Source organism: Pollicipes pollicipes, unplaced genomic scaffold (genome assembly GCF_011947565.3).
Source record: "Pollicipes pollicipes isolate AB1234 unplaced genomic scaffold, Ppol_2.1 Scaffold_7261;HRSCAF=8764_pilon_pilon_pilon, whole genome shotgun sequence".
Lineage (NCBI taxonomy): Eukaryota > Metazoa > Arthropoda > Thecostraca > Pollicipedomorpha > Pollicipedidae > Pollicipes > Pollicipes pollicipes.
Genome location: NW_023597054.1, coordinates 14,063,587 through 14,077,784, shown reverse-complemented (window position 1 = coordinate 14,077,784; position 14,198 = coordinate 14,063,587). Strand labels below are relative to the sequence as shown.

Genomic DNA, 14,198 nt, shown 5'->3' with positions numbered 1-14,198 from the left:
TGAGGAGGGTCCTGTTGAAATCCTGGTGGACTGAACAACCTCATGACATTCACACCACTCCCAACAGATGAAAAAAAATATGATGCCCACTTACAAAGAGGCATGACTGTATGTGGATAAATTGGCATAACAGCCGCAAAGAAACACACCTAATGTTCAACACACTTCATCCCAATGACAATCAAATGGGAGACCAAGATGATACCCAAATCAACGGATGGACTACATGGACACCATGTGGTGAGATGGCATCCACATCTGGAACCAATCTTGTTGTGTCTGTCTGCGATTGTGATTGCCATGAAACTCACTCTCCCTCAGCCCCACACAGCGTCTTGAGCTTAATTCTCAATCGGGTTGAGCGCCAGAACGTGATACCTCGCAGACACCTACGTTTTATTTCCGATCCTTGTTATGACCTTGGCAGCGATCAACGTTCCGGAAGTTCTAAACACAGTTCCTTTCGGAAGGAAGGCGCTCTTAGGATAGGAGTGAAAAATGTATGACGCAAGATCACAAAATACGTCGTTGTTATTTGTTGCAAAAATAAGACAAAAGAAGGTACGAAGCATCGTGACGTAGGGAGCGTCATTTTCCAATCACGTTTTAATCTTCACCATAGCAGGGTAACTCCAACAGTATACGTAGCAACTCGAAACATATTTCGCACCCTGTAAACTTTATGATTTGGTGACGTGTTGCCTTTTTCCAACCATGCAGCTCAAAGAAACTAAAAGGTAGACTGATTTTGTTGCAACTTTGTGTCGTCGTTTAATATCATAGGAAAATCTTATCTACAGTGACTAGAACTGCAATGTTGCATGACCTAGCTATACGTCCACGAGGAACTGTGGTACAAATTTTGCACAAGTACTATAAGATGGTAAAAAATGAATCAGAAAGCTCCACAAGAAAAGCTAACGCACTCCTGAAAAATTATACTCTTACACCGAATGGCTTAGGAGTTATACGTTCACGAATAATCAAATGGTTTGCCGTCTGAACACAATGAACTTTGGCAACTTACTTACCGATACAAAAACATTGCGAAGGACACTGGTCTCCCAAATTCAGGCAGTCTTTTAATTTGCAATGTAAGCTGTCGACGAATTCGAGGAACGAAAACGGCGCACCACAAAACACGATTCCGACGATTCCGACGGTTTACGTCACGCGACAGCCGGTTGTCCGTGGTGTAGGAGTTGTTGGAGGCTGGGATTTATTCCGAGGGGCGGTGGAGTTACCTCCCTCTAATCGAAATTATACGAAAAAAACGATAAGTGTAAAACAGTGACAATAACAGTGTTGTTAAACAGATCGCACTTACTCAAGATACTTGGTCCCGCAGGCCGGAGAACAAAAGGTGTGTATTCTTTTCTCTATCTTTGGAGTCTTCAGATGAGAAATCAGTGTCTTACCGGTCAGGGTGTACTTTCCTACCTAACGTTACAAAAAAATCATTGCACATCATTCGTCGTGTTTAAGGCAGGACATATCGTTAATAATCACAAAACAGGTAGATTCATGCTCTTACCTTCAATTTTTTTATAATTACGACGGCGAGCTCCCGAGCGCCGCACATACACAGCACCCGCGACACCGGCGCCATTACTGCGCGCGGTCACAACATTACTGCGCATCAAGCAGCATCAAGAACCATAAAAATGTACTGGGCCAAGGTAACAAGAATCCATGAAATTTGATCTCTGACGCCAACTGGATGATGGGTTGCAGGGGGATTGGGTGGGGAATGTAAAGCAAAATGAGAACATGGCAGCTAAATAAAAGCTCATTATATGGCACCTATATATGGCATGGAACATGGATGCCAATGGGATGCTGGGTTGAAGGGGATATAGGGTGGGGAGGTTAGGTTAGGCTGGGTTAGCTTAGTTAGGTTAGGTTAGGTTAGGTTAGGTTAGGTTAGGTTAGGTTAGGTTAGGTTAGGTTAGGTTAGGTTAGGTTAGGTTAGGTTAGGTTAGGTTAGGTTAGGTTAACTTAACCTCCCCACCCTATATCCCTTTCAACCCAGCATCCCATTGGCATCCATGTTCCATGCCATATATAGGTGCTGTATAGTGAGCTTTTATTTAGCCGCCATGTTCTCATTTTACTTAACATTCCCCACCCAATCCCCAAAAATATGAATCTACCTGTTCTGTGATTATTTACAATATGTCTTGCCTTAAACACGACAAATGGTGTACAATGATTTTTTCTAATGTGAGGTAGGAAAGTACACCCTGACCGAGGCATGTGATGCGGGTGATAAGCAAAAGAGAAGATATGTTAAGAACCATAGGCCATGTTATCACTTCAACAGTGGCCAGCACTTGTGTTTGGGTGCTGACTGACTTTCTGTGTCAAGGTCAGTTTGCAATATATTCATCAATTGAACTGTGTGTTCACATGACAGCAATGTGCTAAACCTGGAACATGCATGCTTACAATTCTGGACATGTCTAATAAGGCTTAGTTTTCAGAGTTTTGCCAGTGAAGAGTGTTCAGTTTTTTTCAAGTATACCTGGGCAATGCCATAATTCCTTGAAAAAATACCTATCTGCACACTGAAAGTGGTGGCGATGATGTAGCAAACTTGACCTTTCAGATTTATCTGCAGCTTGTGTGCATTGAAATGGTGGTCAGGATTTTACCCTACCTTACATTATGATGATATGGAATGATAAAAGGCCACATGGCTTGGTCCTGGTCCTGTCAGGCTTCCATTCCAGTAATCAAATGGCCTCAAATTATGGGTAGATTTGGCATGGAATCACACACATGATGTGTGCCCATCTTGCTGCTGCTTTAGGTACGTTTGATGTAACATGTATTCTTATAGTCCAGCACTAAGGTAGGGAATTAATAATATTTCTAAACATATTAGGCAAGGAAGCATGAGTGCATGTCATGAAGTTTATGGGTACATATTGCATGACATTTTATATTTCATGTTTATTGTCATCAGCTAATCATGTTTACTAGATTCCATGTCTGTATTTATAAGTCATGGAACACTTATTGGCTTAGACATGCTAAGTGAGATTCATGTCACATTGTTGGAATATAAGCTGGTATTATCCCTGGTATAAGGGGCAACAGGGTGTTAACTGCAAGACTTTGTCATGCAGGAATGCAGGGGGACCCTTGTTTATACCCTAGAAAAAAGTCTAAGAATCACTGAAAATGAATGCAAGGGCATCATGTACCTTCTGACTTTTAGGTCACATCCTCTTGATATCACTAGCTTTCTTGCATGTCCTAGTAGTTTGCACTTTGTTTGAAAATGTGTAATGAAGCCTAAAATGACATGAAATTGTGTAATCAGTAATTTGGCCAGCCTTTGGTTGATTATTGGGGGTTTTGGTGGGTTAACTGCTGTGGTCATTTTGTACCAAATATAGCTGCCTGTAAAATGATATCCCATTTTCCAGTCATAAATAAAGAGTTGACATGTGCAATGAATTTTTGAAAATTGCCTTTAATGAGTTCAGAGTTCAATAGTTTTACTGATGTACATTATTGGACAACTTACACTCATTGTCCCATATAACAAGGGTGCTGAGAAAGCTGTGTTCTATCTGCTATGATATATGATATAATGAATACATATGACACTGATTTGTTGAGGAGAGGTATGGTGCGCCATGATTTAGCCAAGGGAAGGCTTTTTGGCCATCTTCCCCCCCCCCCCCCTCCTGAAGGCGGTGGCAGGGGCGGGCGTGGGACTATGAATCTGAAGTTGCCAGTAATTATTGACAGTTTAAGACTTCTGTATATCTTGCAAAAGCTTTTCCAAATAGTCATTGAGGCATCAAAATGGGCTCTTGACCTGTAAGAGGTCCCAAGATAAAAAAACAGGATTCCTGTACCAATGAAGTAGGGCTGCTATGTCTGAAAGGACATCCTATGCCTGATTTGATTTGATATATGCCCCTTGTCTACCTGGTCTGGCCCTTCATGCGCGCAATCCTGGTTACACCACTTGTATGATTAGATATGATTAAGGAGTACAAAAGTAAAAAAGGAGTATGATTAAGGAGTACAAGAAGCTGTAATGCCAGCATTCTGAGCACATACAACATGTGGAAAGTATCAGCAGTTAATGCAAATATTTTCCAGATGTTGTAAATGTGTTGTGCTACTAGGGAATATGGCAATACTCATGTCCCCACTCCAGGGCATGATGAATGAATTAAATGTGCCAACATGAGAGATGGGTCTACATCCTATTCATGTTGTCATGATGACAGCATGGACTGCAAAGAAGTTTTTGTTGGTGCAGGTCAGTTGCTCTGCATGCCCATCCAGTTGGGTACCAGAAGACGACTTGAAGGGGAGGCCGTGCCTGTCTTTCTCCAGCCCACCCAGCCAGATGTGTGAAGAGGGCTCGAATGGGAGGACTCTGCAGAATGGGAGGACATGTCTGTGTTTGGCTTGCCCACCCAGCCAGATATCCGAAGAGGGCCTGAATGGGAGGACTCTGCTGAAGGGAGGATGTATCCGTGTTAAGTTTGCCCACCCAGACGGGCCTCCGAAGAGGGCTTGAATGGGAGGACTCCGCTGAAGGGAGAACTTGTCCGTGTCTCGCCACCGCTGAAGACGGAGCGCCCGCTGAGCTGTGTTCCGGTTTTTGCAGAGCAAGAGGAGAACGCGCTGGTCGGCCGGCGCGATGGACGACCTGGCGCTGGACGCCGACCCTGAGCTTGACTACAATGAGGACGAGCTGGCCGCCGGAGAGTCGTCCGCCTCGATGGAGGACGGCGAGCTGGAGGACTCGGAGCCAGAGGCGGCGCCGCCGCCGCCGGCCGCCGGCCGCCCGCTGACGCCGCCCTCCGAGGAGACGCGCCGCCGCCGGGAGCAGCGGTTCGGCGCGACGGCGGCGCCGGTGCCGGCGCCGGCCGAGGACGCGGCGGCGGCCGCTCAGCGACGTGCCATCTACCGTAGCCTGGGCCTTGCTGAACCGGGCGAGGGACCGGCACAGTGGCGCTCCGAGGCGCTGCACGTGCGCGGCACCGAGACCATGGCCACCGGTGACGTGATGGGCTACTTCGCGCGCTATCGACCGGCACACGTGGAGTGGGTCGGCGACGACTCTTGCAACGTGGTGTGGATGGACGAGCAGGGCCCGCTGCTGGCGCTGCAGCAGCTGAGCTCGCCAATCGCGGTCGCCGCCGCGCGGCCGTCGTCACCGCCGCCCGACCCGGACGCGCTGCTGGTCGGGCTGGACCACATGGATTCGAGCGCGGCGGAGGGCGCCGAGGACTCGCACATGAAAGAGGCCGGCGAGGAGGAGGCCGTGGAGCCGGCCGACATTGGCGTGCCCCTGCCGCCCGGCCGCTGGCGGCTGGGCGTACCGCACCGGCTGGCGCAGAACCTGTTTGTGCGTTTCGCTACACGCGGCGACAAGAAGCTGCCGGGCGCGGAGCAGCGCAGCCAGTACTACAAGCTGTACGGCGACCCGGGCCACCGCGGCGTCTCCGGCATCCTGACGGAGCGGCGGCGGCGCGAGCTGCGCGGCGACCCGCTGGACGAGCCGACACCGGCGCCGCAGCTACGCAAGGCCAACCCTTGGGGCGGCATTGCGGCCACCTGGGCGACGGCCGAGGCCGTGAGCCGGCCGGGTCGCGACTTCGACCACGACCCGGAGCTGAACCTGCTGCGCGACGGCGGCAAGCCGGCCGACCTGCGCCGCCGCCTGGCCGAGCGCGCCGAGCGGCCGCCGGCGCCGCTGCCGCGCAAGCGCGAGCGCAGCAGCAGCAGCTCGAGCGCCGACAGCGACGACCAGCAGTGGCGCGTGCGGCTCAAGCAACCGCGCATGCGCATGCACGCCGACGACGAGCGGCGGCGGCCGGCGTCGGTGCGGCCGGCCGGCCGCGACCTGCGCGCGCGGCTGGGTGGCGCCGACCGCTGGCGCACCAACGCCCAGCTGACGACCGCCGAGCGGAGTGCCGCCGACGCGCGCGCGCGCCGTCCGCCGTCGCCGCTGCGGCTCGACTACGACGTCTCGGACGAGGACGTCAAGGGCGCGGACGAAGAGGACGAGCTGACGCTGGACCCGGCCGAGGCCGCCGCCGACAAGCCCGTGAACATCAAGATCACGCGCGACTTCAGCGGGGACGAGCTGAGCGGCGGCGAGTCGGAGCCGGACGAGGCGCTGCTCGACCGGCGCACCGATCGCAACAGCAGCGCCGACCTGCGCGCCCGCCTCAACAGCCGGCGCGCCGGCGCCAAGCGAGGTCGGCCGCCGCTGCGCATCGAGGTGGATAACGACGAGTACTACCGGCTGATCGGCTCGGACAATGACTGACTCGGCCGCCGTGGCGGGGGTAGTGGAGGGGATGGGAACAAGCGTGAGTGGGAGTTTTATCGCGGCCTGCGTCGGAGGTTGATGGTAATGTAGTGTAAAAAAATGCTGTGTTCGTATTTTAAGTACGTAACTCCTGATGAAGAGATTGAAAGCAAACACAAGAAAATGAAACCAAATCTTTGAGTGAACAAGGCGAAGCCATAGTGCAAAGAATTACGGCGCTTGTTCCTATTCTGTGCCAGATGGGTCCCGTGACCGTGTCCATTCTGCCCGTCGAAGCGTTTTAGATCAGTGTTGGCGCGGTTTGGAGCACTATGGATTAGTGTTTTGGGTGCCTGACGGTGGAGAGGGGCGCACATGGGCTCCGCTGTGATTGGGGTGTGACCGATTCACTGCCCCCATCTGTCGATACTGGCAAACAATGTTCGCGTGCTCTGCTGCGCCTGGGTTAAGAGTCGGATCGTGGAGCTGCATGATATCGTTGGCGTTACACTGCACGACGTGGTGGTCGGCTGTGTTTATGTTCAGTCGGTAGTGTAGTTTGGTTTTAGGCGTATAGTTTGACTTGTCCTGGCCTGTTTTCCCCTTGTTCCTCACGATTCCGGTGCTCATGCGTACAGGAATCGTATGCAGTGCCCGATTTTGTGTCTATGCTGGCGGTGTCTCTTCACTCGTTTTCAGCTAGCTGTCGAAGTGGATCATTTGGTTATGATGTCCCGTGATATCTAGCTGGCGACCCTTACGTCAAGAAGAACAGGACCGTGAATCGCTTGTTTTGATGTTCTCATGACCAAATCGCTTCGTCCATCGTCATGCACACGTCTCGAATAAATCATCCCGGTCAGAAGCGGCGTGTGCTGCTGTGGATATGGCCCCGGCCGGCTGCGCCCTCGCCCGGTGTCCTTGTCCCCAGTGCCTATATCCGGAGCCGGTGTCGCCACTGCCCCCGCCGGGCGGTGGCGTGACCAATGACGAACGATCGCGGCCCAAGTCCAACTGATAACACTGCGATCGCGAGTGGCGGCCGGCCGCCGTCACCAGTCCAGCCGTGCACGCGGCCGTGTAAACAGCGACCCGTGAGGGCTGCGCATAAACACGGCCCGTCGGCACGCGTCCTGCGCGTGCCCAGCCCGCATTGTGCGATCGCCTCCTGGCGTCCGTGTTTGCTGTCCCGTTGCTCGTCGGCTCGGCTGGGCATCCGCCGGGCGGTGGGCTTTTGTGCGGTTCGGCCGCGCAGCAGGTGGCCCGTGCCGAACTCGTGAGGGTCCGGCGCTGGGTCTTCTGATGACGGAGACCGGGTTGGTCTGCCGTCACCGCCGGCGGCAGTGTCGTTCGACCTGCCTGCTGTCTAGAGGTGGCTGCTGGGTCGGCCCGCCGCCTGCGTGCGGTGGGTCGGCGTATTTATAATGACCCGGCGCGCGGCGGCTTGGCCTGACCCCGGCGCGTTTGCTCCTCCGCAGAGTCCCATGCTGTTGGCGACCGTCCTGCTGAACGGATTCAAGAGCCTGGTCACGTCCGCCATGTCGTCCAACAAGTTCAACGTCGTGTTCGTGCTGGGCGGGCCCGGCGCCGGCAAGGGTACCCAGTGCGCCCGCATCGTCGCGGTAAGGACGTGCACGGAACCGGCCAGGCAGTCTTGGGGCGCTGCTCAAGTGTATATGGTGGAGTGACTTTACCACAATCTTCTATGACATGCCCAGCTCCTGGGTGCTGTATAAACGGCATGTGCAGTGTGTTATTCGGTCAGTTCTTGGCGCTGGCACGCGCTTGGCATTTGCGAGCCCGTCTTGCGTCACGCCGTGCACTCAGCAACCCGTCCGTCTCGGAGCGCTGCGACGCGTGCCAACGCTCGCTGGCGCGTGCGTGACCTGTGCCTCTGTGCCGGCCGGAGGAGTACGACTTTGTGCACCTGTCGGCCGGGGATCTGCTGCGGGCCGAACACCAGCGCGAGAACAGCAAGTACGGCGCGATCATCGACGAGTACATCAAGGACGGCAACATCGTGCCGGTCGCCATCACCTGCAAGCTGCTGGAGCAGGTGGGTCCGGCAGCCGACCCGGTCCGCCTGGTCGCAGGCCAGTGCTGCTGTCTACTCAGGCAGACGCAAGCCTGGGTGGTGTTGTGTTTTACACCCCTGTTTTCATCGCAATGCATTTGGCCGACGTTGCACGTCGTGCACTTCAGCTCTGTGCTGGCTAATGCCTGGGAAAAATGATAAATACTTGCCGGATATTTTGGCTGGTGTCCAGGTTGTGGTAAAAACCTCAGATGATTGATTGACTACCACCCGTTTTTCACCTTACCCTAGTTCGGATTTGTCTCATTCACAGGCGATGCAACAGAGCAGGTCGAACAAGTTTCTCATCGATGGCTTTCCTCGGAACCAAGACAATCTGGACGGCTGGGAAAAGGAGATGGGCGACAAAACCAACATCCTCTGCGTGCTGTTCTTCGACTGTCCCCGAGAGGTGTGTGCCTATTTCAATCGGCTTGCTCTTAGTTGCCACCTCCTCACACGTCGTTGATGTTGGATCTCAAGCTCTCTCAACACACTTGCCTTTCTAGCCGGCTGGCCTTCGTCTGACCAGAGGGGCCCCGCCCCTGGTGCGCTCCGGCGGATACTCGCTCGCGTGAGCGCCTGCCGCGGCGCGCCTGGTGCCCACACCGGTGCGCGGGCCCGTACTCTGGCGTAAGCTGTGCGGTGCCTGTTTTACAGGGGCGTTTGAGGTGTGATAGTGGCGCGATAGCCTGGCCCGTGTCGGAGCAGATGGCAATGGATCTCCAGCTCGGGGTTCCACGCCCCGAGACCTGTTGTCCGTGGACAGGCGACGCCTGGAGAATCCTGACTAGCGCGTCTTCGGCGGCAACATCCCCTGGAAACGCCCCCCCCCCCCCCCCCCTTCGCTTCTTTTGTCAGGAGAGCTCAAACTTAATTTCAGAATAGCAAATAAAGGACGTGAGATTGATTCCCCAGTTGTCCACCGTAGGTACCTGCGAACGCTGCCGTGACCACTGACCGACGGACCAGGTGTGCACTGGGCTGGGTCTCGGCGTTGCCGCGCCGCACACGAGTGAGCGCCGATCTGATGGCTGACCGCGTCACCCGCGCCGTCCGCCAGGTGTGCGTCCAGCGGTGTCTGTCCCGAGGCGCCGCCGGCAGCGGCCGGGCCGACGACAACGAGAAGTCGCTGGTCAAGCGACTCGATACCTACATGAGCTGCACCATGCCCATCATCGAGTACTACGACAAGAAAAACCTGGTCAGGAAGTTCGATGCCTCGCCGCCGGCGGACAAGGTGAGCCCGCGTGATCAGCTGGCCCGGGCGTCGGCCCAGGAAGCGACTCATCTCGCTCTCTCATCGTGACATTCGCAGACCGCGCTCGGATCTGTGAGCAAATGTCGCATGGCATAGTCACATGTTTAAGGTGTGTCTGTGGCTCGCATTTTCTTGCATTCTTAAGTATGGTGAGTAAAAACCAGATAGGTTTTTTGTCAGTCATGCCATTCTTGAAGAGACCATGCTCGGTCAGATCGTGACGCGGCGCTCTCTCCGCCCTGCTCTCGGTGCTCGCCTCTTCTCGTCGCTCTCGTTCTTGACTGGACAGTGCAAATTTCACTCAGCTCACTCAGCTCGCTGTTCTATCCTCTAGCCGAGGGGTCTTCCAGTGCGCTGGACCGGATAGATTGCGGCTCCAATGACCCGACACTCCCCGCTCCACCTGGCTGCAGGTGTCCTCAGTGTCAGGCGCTATTATGCTCACTAAATCAGACGCCCCCGTCCTCAGATCTTCGCCGAGGTGTCCAAGCTGTTCAACTCGCTATGACGGCCGTCGGCACGCGCGGCCGGCCCCGGCGGCGGCGGCGGCGGCGCCGGGTCGTGAGAGCTCGGCAGACGCCGCGGTCTTGTCGCCGACCCCGGCTCGCCACGCTCCGCGACGGTCCGCTAAGAAAACACTGTGCCTCTGCCGTCAAGTGCAGGCCGTCGTGGACGGCCTCTTCTGGCGCTTGACGGTAGTTAGAATTCTGCTTGGCATCTCTTTCCATCTCCACGCCGTTTTCCCTGGCGTGTGTGCGCCTGCACGCTCGGTTAGGTAAGAGTGTGTAGTACCTTGACCCGTTATGACCCCAGGAGAACTTATTTCACCGCATCGGCTTGGTAGATACCTAAAGAATGGTAGCGTATTTCCACATGTCAGCTTTGTTTATAACATTTCGGGCCGTGATTGAGCCCTTGTTTGGTAGTATTTAATGCCTGCAGCCAGCCGATTTATCTTGTGAAAGCGTGTTTCCGGCAAATATTTCCAGAGATCTCTGCGCTGTTACTGACCAAGGTTTCCCCTGTTCAGACTGTTGCCACCTGAGGTCGACCTTTGGACCAGAGTTGTGTTCGATAGCCACTCTGAAGTGACCGAGAGACAACTCGAGGCATTGGAGGGGTCCGGTCTGTCCTAAAAGCTCACACGAAAAGACCTGGACCGTCACTCCAGTGTGGCCAATGCTACTCTGAGCAGAATGGAAGCGACTCCGCTATCGCCCCCCCCCCCCCCCCCGTCCCCCCCAAACCGGGGATTCTTCATTTCCGCGACGAAGGGGAAGATCTGGCATTGGGTTCATGAAGTCCTCTTTGCAGAAGACGCGGTACGTTCCGTCATCGACGCTGTTACCGGCAGCATTTATTTTGCCTAAAATGTTGGAGAAAACATTTGTAACATGTGTAGACGCTAGGATCTGGTTTGGAACTGTCCCGCATGGTTTGCTAGTATGTTTTGCTGTTTTGTTGGTTGCGTGCCGCCATTATTTGACGAGTTCAGGGTTTGTGTCTGTGATGGTCTCGTTACTTAATCGGTTGTAAAGTGAGCCAGATCCTCAGATGAGTTTGGTGGCGATTACGACGACGTGACGTGTGGCGACGTGACGACGTGGTATTCTCTTCAGCTTAACGCAGTTAACATCAATTAAGGCATTAAGCAGCATGGGCAAAGTTTTGACATCGTCGAAATCGTAGCAAGTGAATGAATACGTCATAAAAATGCCGTAATATTTTCGCATCAATTTGTATTTTAAAGTCTCATTCTCTCATCCACCCCAGAAAGACAAGTGCCCTCCGCCGGTAACCTTTTAGGCAACCTAGATTCTACATCGTCGGGTCGGCAGAGGCAGTCGAGCCTCTTGCTTTGGCAGCGAGCGTTTTAGACGTCTGCAATGTTAGGAGGCGGGAACACCATCTCGGTTGTGGCAAGACTCTCCGCCCATTTTCCGTTGTAATTGCGCTAAACGCCGCGTTTTTGTTTTGTGAAATGTAACGGTATGTGGTCACGGCTAGAGCGAAAGTAGGTCTGTTTTGAGCCGGCCGATCGACAGACCGGATCTCGACGGCTCAGCGGCTTCAGTTCGTCCACCGAGGGACCTAACACCTGCGGCGCACCGTTCAGCAAGGGGTGTTCCAGTGGCATTCCACCAGGAGGTGACCGGGCCAGCCCAGAGAGAGGCCGATGTTTTGGTGTCAGAGATGATCGGTCAGCGGAGCTCACCTGCTCACCTGCTCACCTGCTCACCTCACCTGCTCACCTGGTGGTGGTGGCATCGGCAGGGCGGTCGTTCGGAGGTTTCCGAACTGTCCTCTACAAAGGCGTGTGCAAACTGTCCTACAAAAGTGCGTGTAATGGCCACAATCATTGTAGAATCGCAAAAACTACGTGGATCGGTGAATTTTCGGCTCAGAAAGCACGGGTATCTGTAACATTTTTTTAATGAAATGCCGAGCCCCCGAGATATCGCGACGGGACCTGAGGTAACACTGCGCATGCGCGCTCAGAACTATTTCAAAACCATGCGCTGCGTTCTGTATGCATCGAGCACCCGGTAGAGACCACTGAGATTGGATATTGGCGATTCAGCTGTTTTGGCAGATTCCTCGTGACGTCCCGTGATGGGTGACCGGTGTCAGTCGTGCGTCGCGCGTCGCGCGTGACGCTGGGCGAGGTGTGATGTTCTGCAGGACCCGTGATGGGTGACTAGTGTCAGTCGTGCGTCGCGCGTGACGCCGGGTGAGGTGTGGTCTGCAGAACCGTGACAGATCGTCGGGCGGTGGTGGACGTCAGGTGGACGTCAGGGGTCCTGGCGTGTCGGCGTCCTCGTCCTCGGGTTCCCATCGGTGGCGGCCTCTGGGAGTGGTGATGGGTTGGCGGTGGTGGTGGTTGGTCTCGGAATGTTCATGGTTGACGGTTAGGCGCCTCAAACACGGTGCAGAGGATGTCACGAGGTGCTGGTCTCGATGTCATTTACATTGTTTGCGCCAGTCACACCTGAACCAATGTTGTGGAAAGGCGAAAGGTGATACGAAGGCCTCCCAATGTGACGTCGCGATCAAGGCTCGACGCTGTCATAGACACGTGAATGTTTAGAAACTGCATCGTCCTCGGTTCGCTGGATCCCGCTTGGGAAGCCACCTATTCATGTGTTTGTGTTTGTGAGGCCTCTTTTAGGTGATTCGCACACGGTCCTCAGTATTCTACGTTTCGAAGATTGCTTCCCCGGTGACTCTTCCTCTCTGTGTTCGCTTAGTTGGTTGTCGCTGGCGTGTGCTGCCGGGGGTCACTGCACGAGTTAGCTGACAATGTGCCGGTCGCTGGCGCGTGCTGCCGGGGGTCACTGCACGAGTTAGCTGACAATGTGCCGGTCGCTGGCGCGTGCTGCCGGGGGTCACTGCACGAGTTAGCTGACAATGTGCCGGTCGCTGGCGTATGCTGTCGGGGGTCACTGCACGAGTTAGCTGACAATGTGCCCGTGTTCAGAACCAATACACAGTTGAAGCGTGGGATTGGAGTGTACGCATACCTGAGGCGGAAGGGTTAAACCAATGGACTCCGTCAAGAGGCTGCAGCGGCCTTTCGTGTGTGACCGCCCAGTGACGGCAATACTAGATCCTCGCCAGAAAGACACGTGCATTTAATCCGAATAAGTTATGCGAACAGGACATTGATCACATTTGCATACATAAATAGAAGTACGGCATGGTGTCCTGGTAATAGTGATGTGCGTCGAACACTCGAATTAAGAGGACACCTCTGAATGCATGAGCGAACGGTTCTTACACGCTTTGAATACGGATGACTTACTGACTATAGCTTTAAAGGCGATGCGTTTGACACATCGCAGTTGCATGCTCTGACTTGTACGCCATATTATATACTGTGATATTGTTGCTGGCTTCTAACCACTGCGCCAGCTATTCGATATACACATGCTCGGAAATCACCGCAGCTCATCTCAAAACAAACGGTCAGAAGGCATGCATCACCACGAGTGAGGCGCCAACCGTGCGCCACTTCATTGCAACTGCGCGTGTCGACATCGGCGATCGCAATGTGCCCCCTCCCCTACACCCCTCCCCGCTGAATGGCACTGGCCCCGTCAGGTCAGTAGTAGCTGAGAAAACACCTGGCCCGGCTCCTCCCGACTGAACAGAGCAGACAATCGCACCACTCTCCGGCATGTCTCGCTGCTGAGATCACAGGGCTGGCTCCACTCAGAACCAACCCGGCGGAAGACACCTCCTATCACACGTCTCGTATGTCGTCACGCGGCGAGGTCCGTCGTCCTCGCGCCGCGATTGACATCGCCCTCCGCTTTGCCAACTTTAAAAACAACTAGCTGATAGTCATGCACCGTCCCTGAACACGTCAACGAACCAAGGCCAACTTCATTGACGGGCGGCGAGTTTGGTGAGGTGCTCCGGCCGCCCGTTGCCCTCCTGATGACCAGTCGGGGTGTGACCCGGAACCTGGCGGCTCACTTGTCACTCACATGCCACTCGCGGTCGCCGACGGTCCGCCAGGGAGGGCCGCGCACCGGGGAAGCCCTGAGCTGCGGCGGCTGACGTCATCG

The 14,198-nt window shown here is 54.5% G+C and overlaps 1 protein-coding gene across 2 annotated transcripts; it reads left to right on the top strand.

Moving 5' to 3' along the window:
* Window positions 1–1,162: 1,162 nt before the first annotated feature.
* Cmpk (cytidine/uridine monophosphate kinase Dak1) lies at window positions 1,163–11,846 on the top strand. 2 transcript variants are annotated; one of them, XM_037236103.1, is made up of 6 exons: window positions 1,163–1,363; window positions 7,771–7,914; window positions 8,202–8,348; window positions 8,641–8,778; window positions 9,430–9,606; window positions 10,097–11,846. In XM_037236103.1, exons 2-6 carry the CDS (start codon window positions 7,777–7,779, stop codon window positions 10,133–10,135), a joined length of 639 nt encoding a protein of 212 aa, XP_037091998.1. In that variant the 5' UTR covers window positions 1,163–1,363; window positions 7,771–7,776; the 3' UTR covers window positions 10,136–11,846. The 2 variants fall into 2 exon arrangements, with proteins under 2 accessions (XP_037091998.1, XP_037091999.1); XM_037236104.1 differs by lacking the exon at window positions 1,163–1,363 and adding an exon at window positions 7,363–7,386.
* Window positions 11,847–14,198: the final 2,352 nt, after the last annotated feature.

Excerpts from the sequence above, each read along its gene's own strand:
- Cmpk (XM_037236103.1), top strand. The coding sequence starts at position 7,777 with ATGCTGTTGGCGACCGTCCTGCTGAACGGATTCAAGAGCCTGGTCACG. Across the intron at positions 8,349-8,640 it reads CCTGCAAGCTGCTGGAGCAG|GCGATGCAACAGAGCAGGTC; the intron begins GTGGGTCCGGCA and ends TCTCATTCACAG. Across the intron at positions 9,607-10,096 it reads CCTCGCCGCCGGCGGACAAG|ATCTTCGCCGAGGTGTCCAA; the intron begins GTGAGCCCGCGT and ends CCCCGTCCTCAG.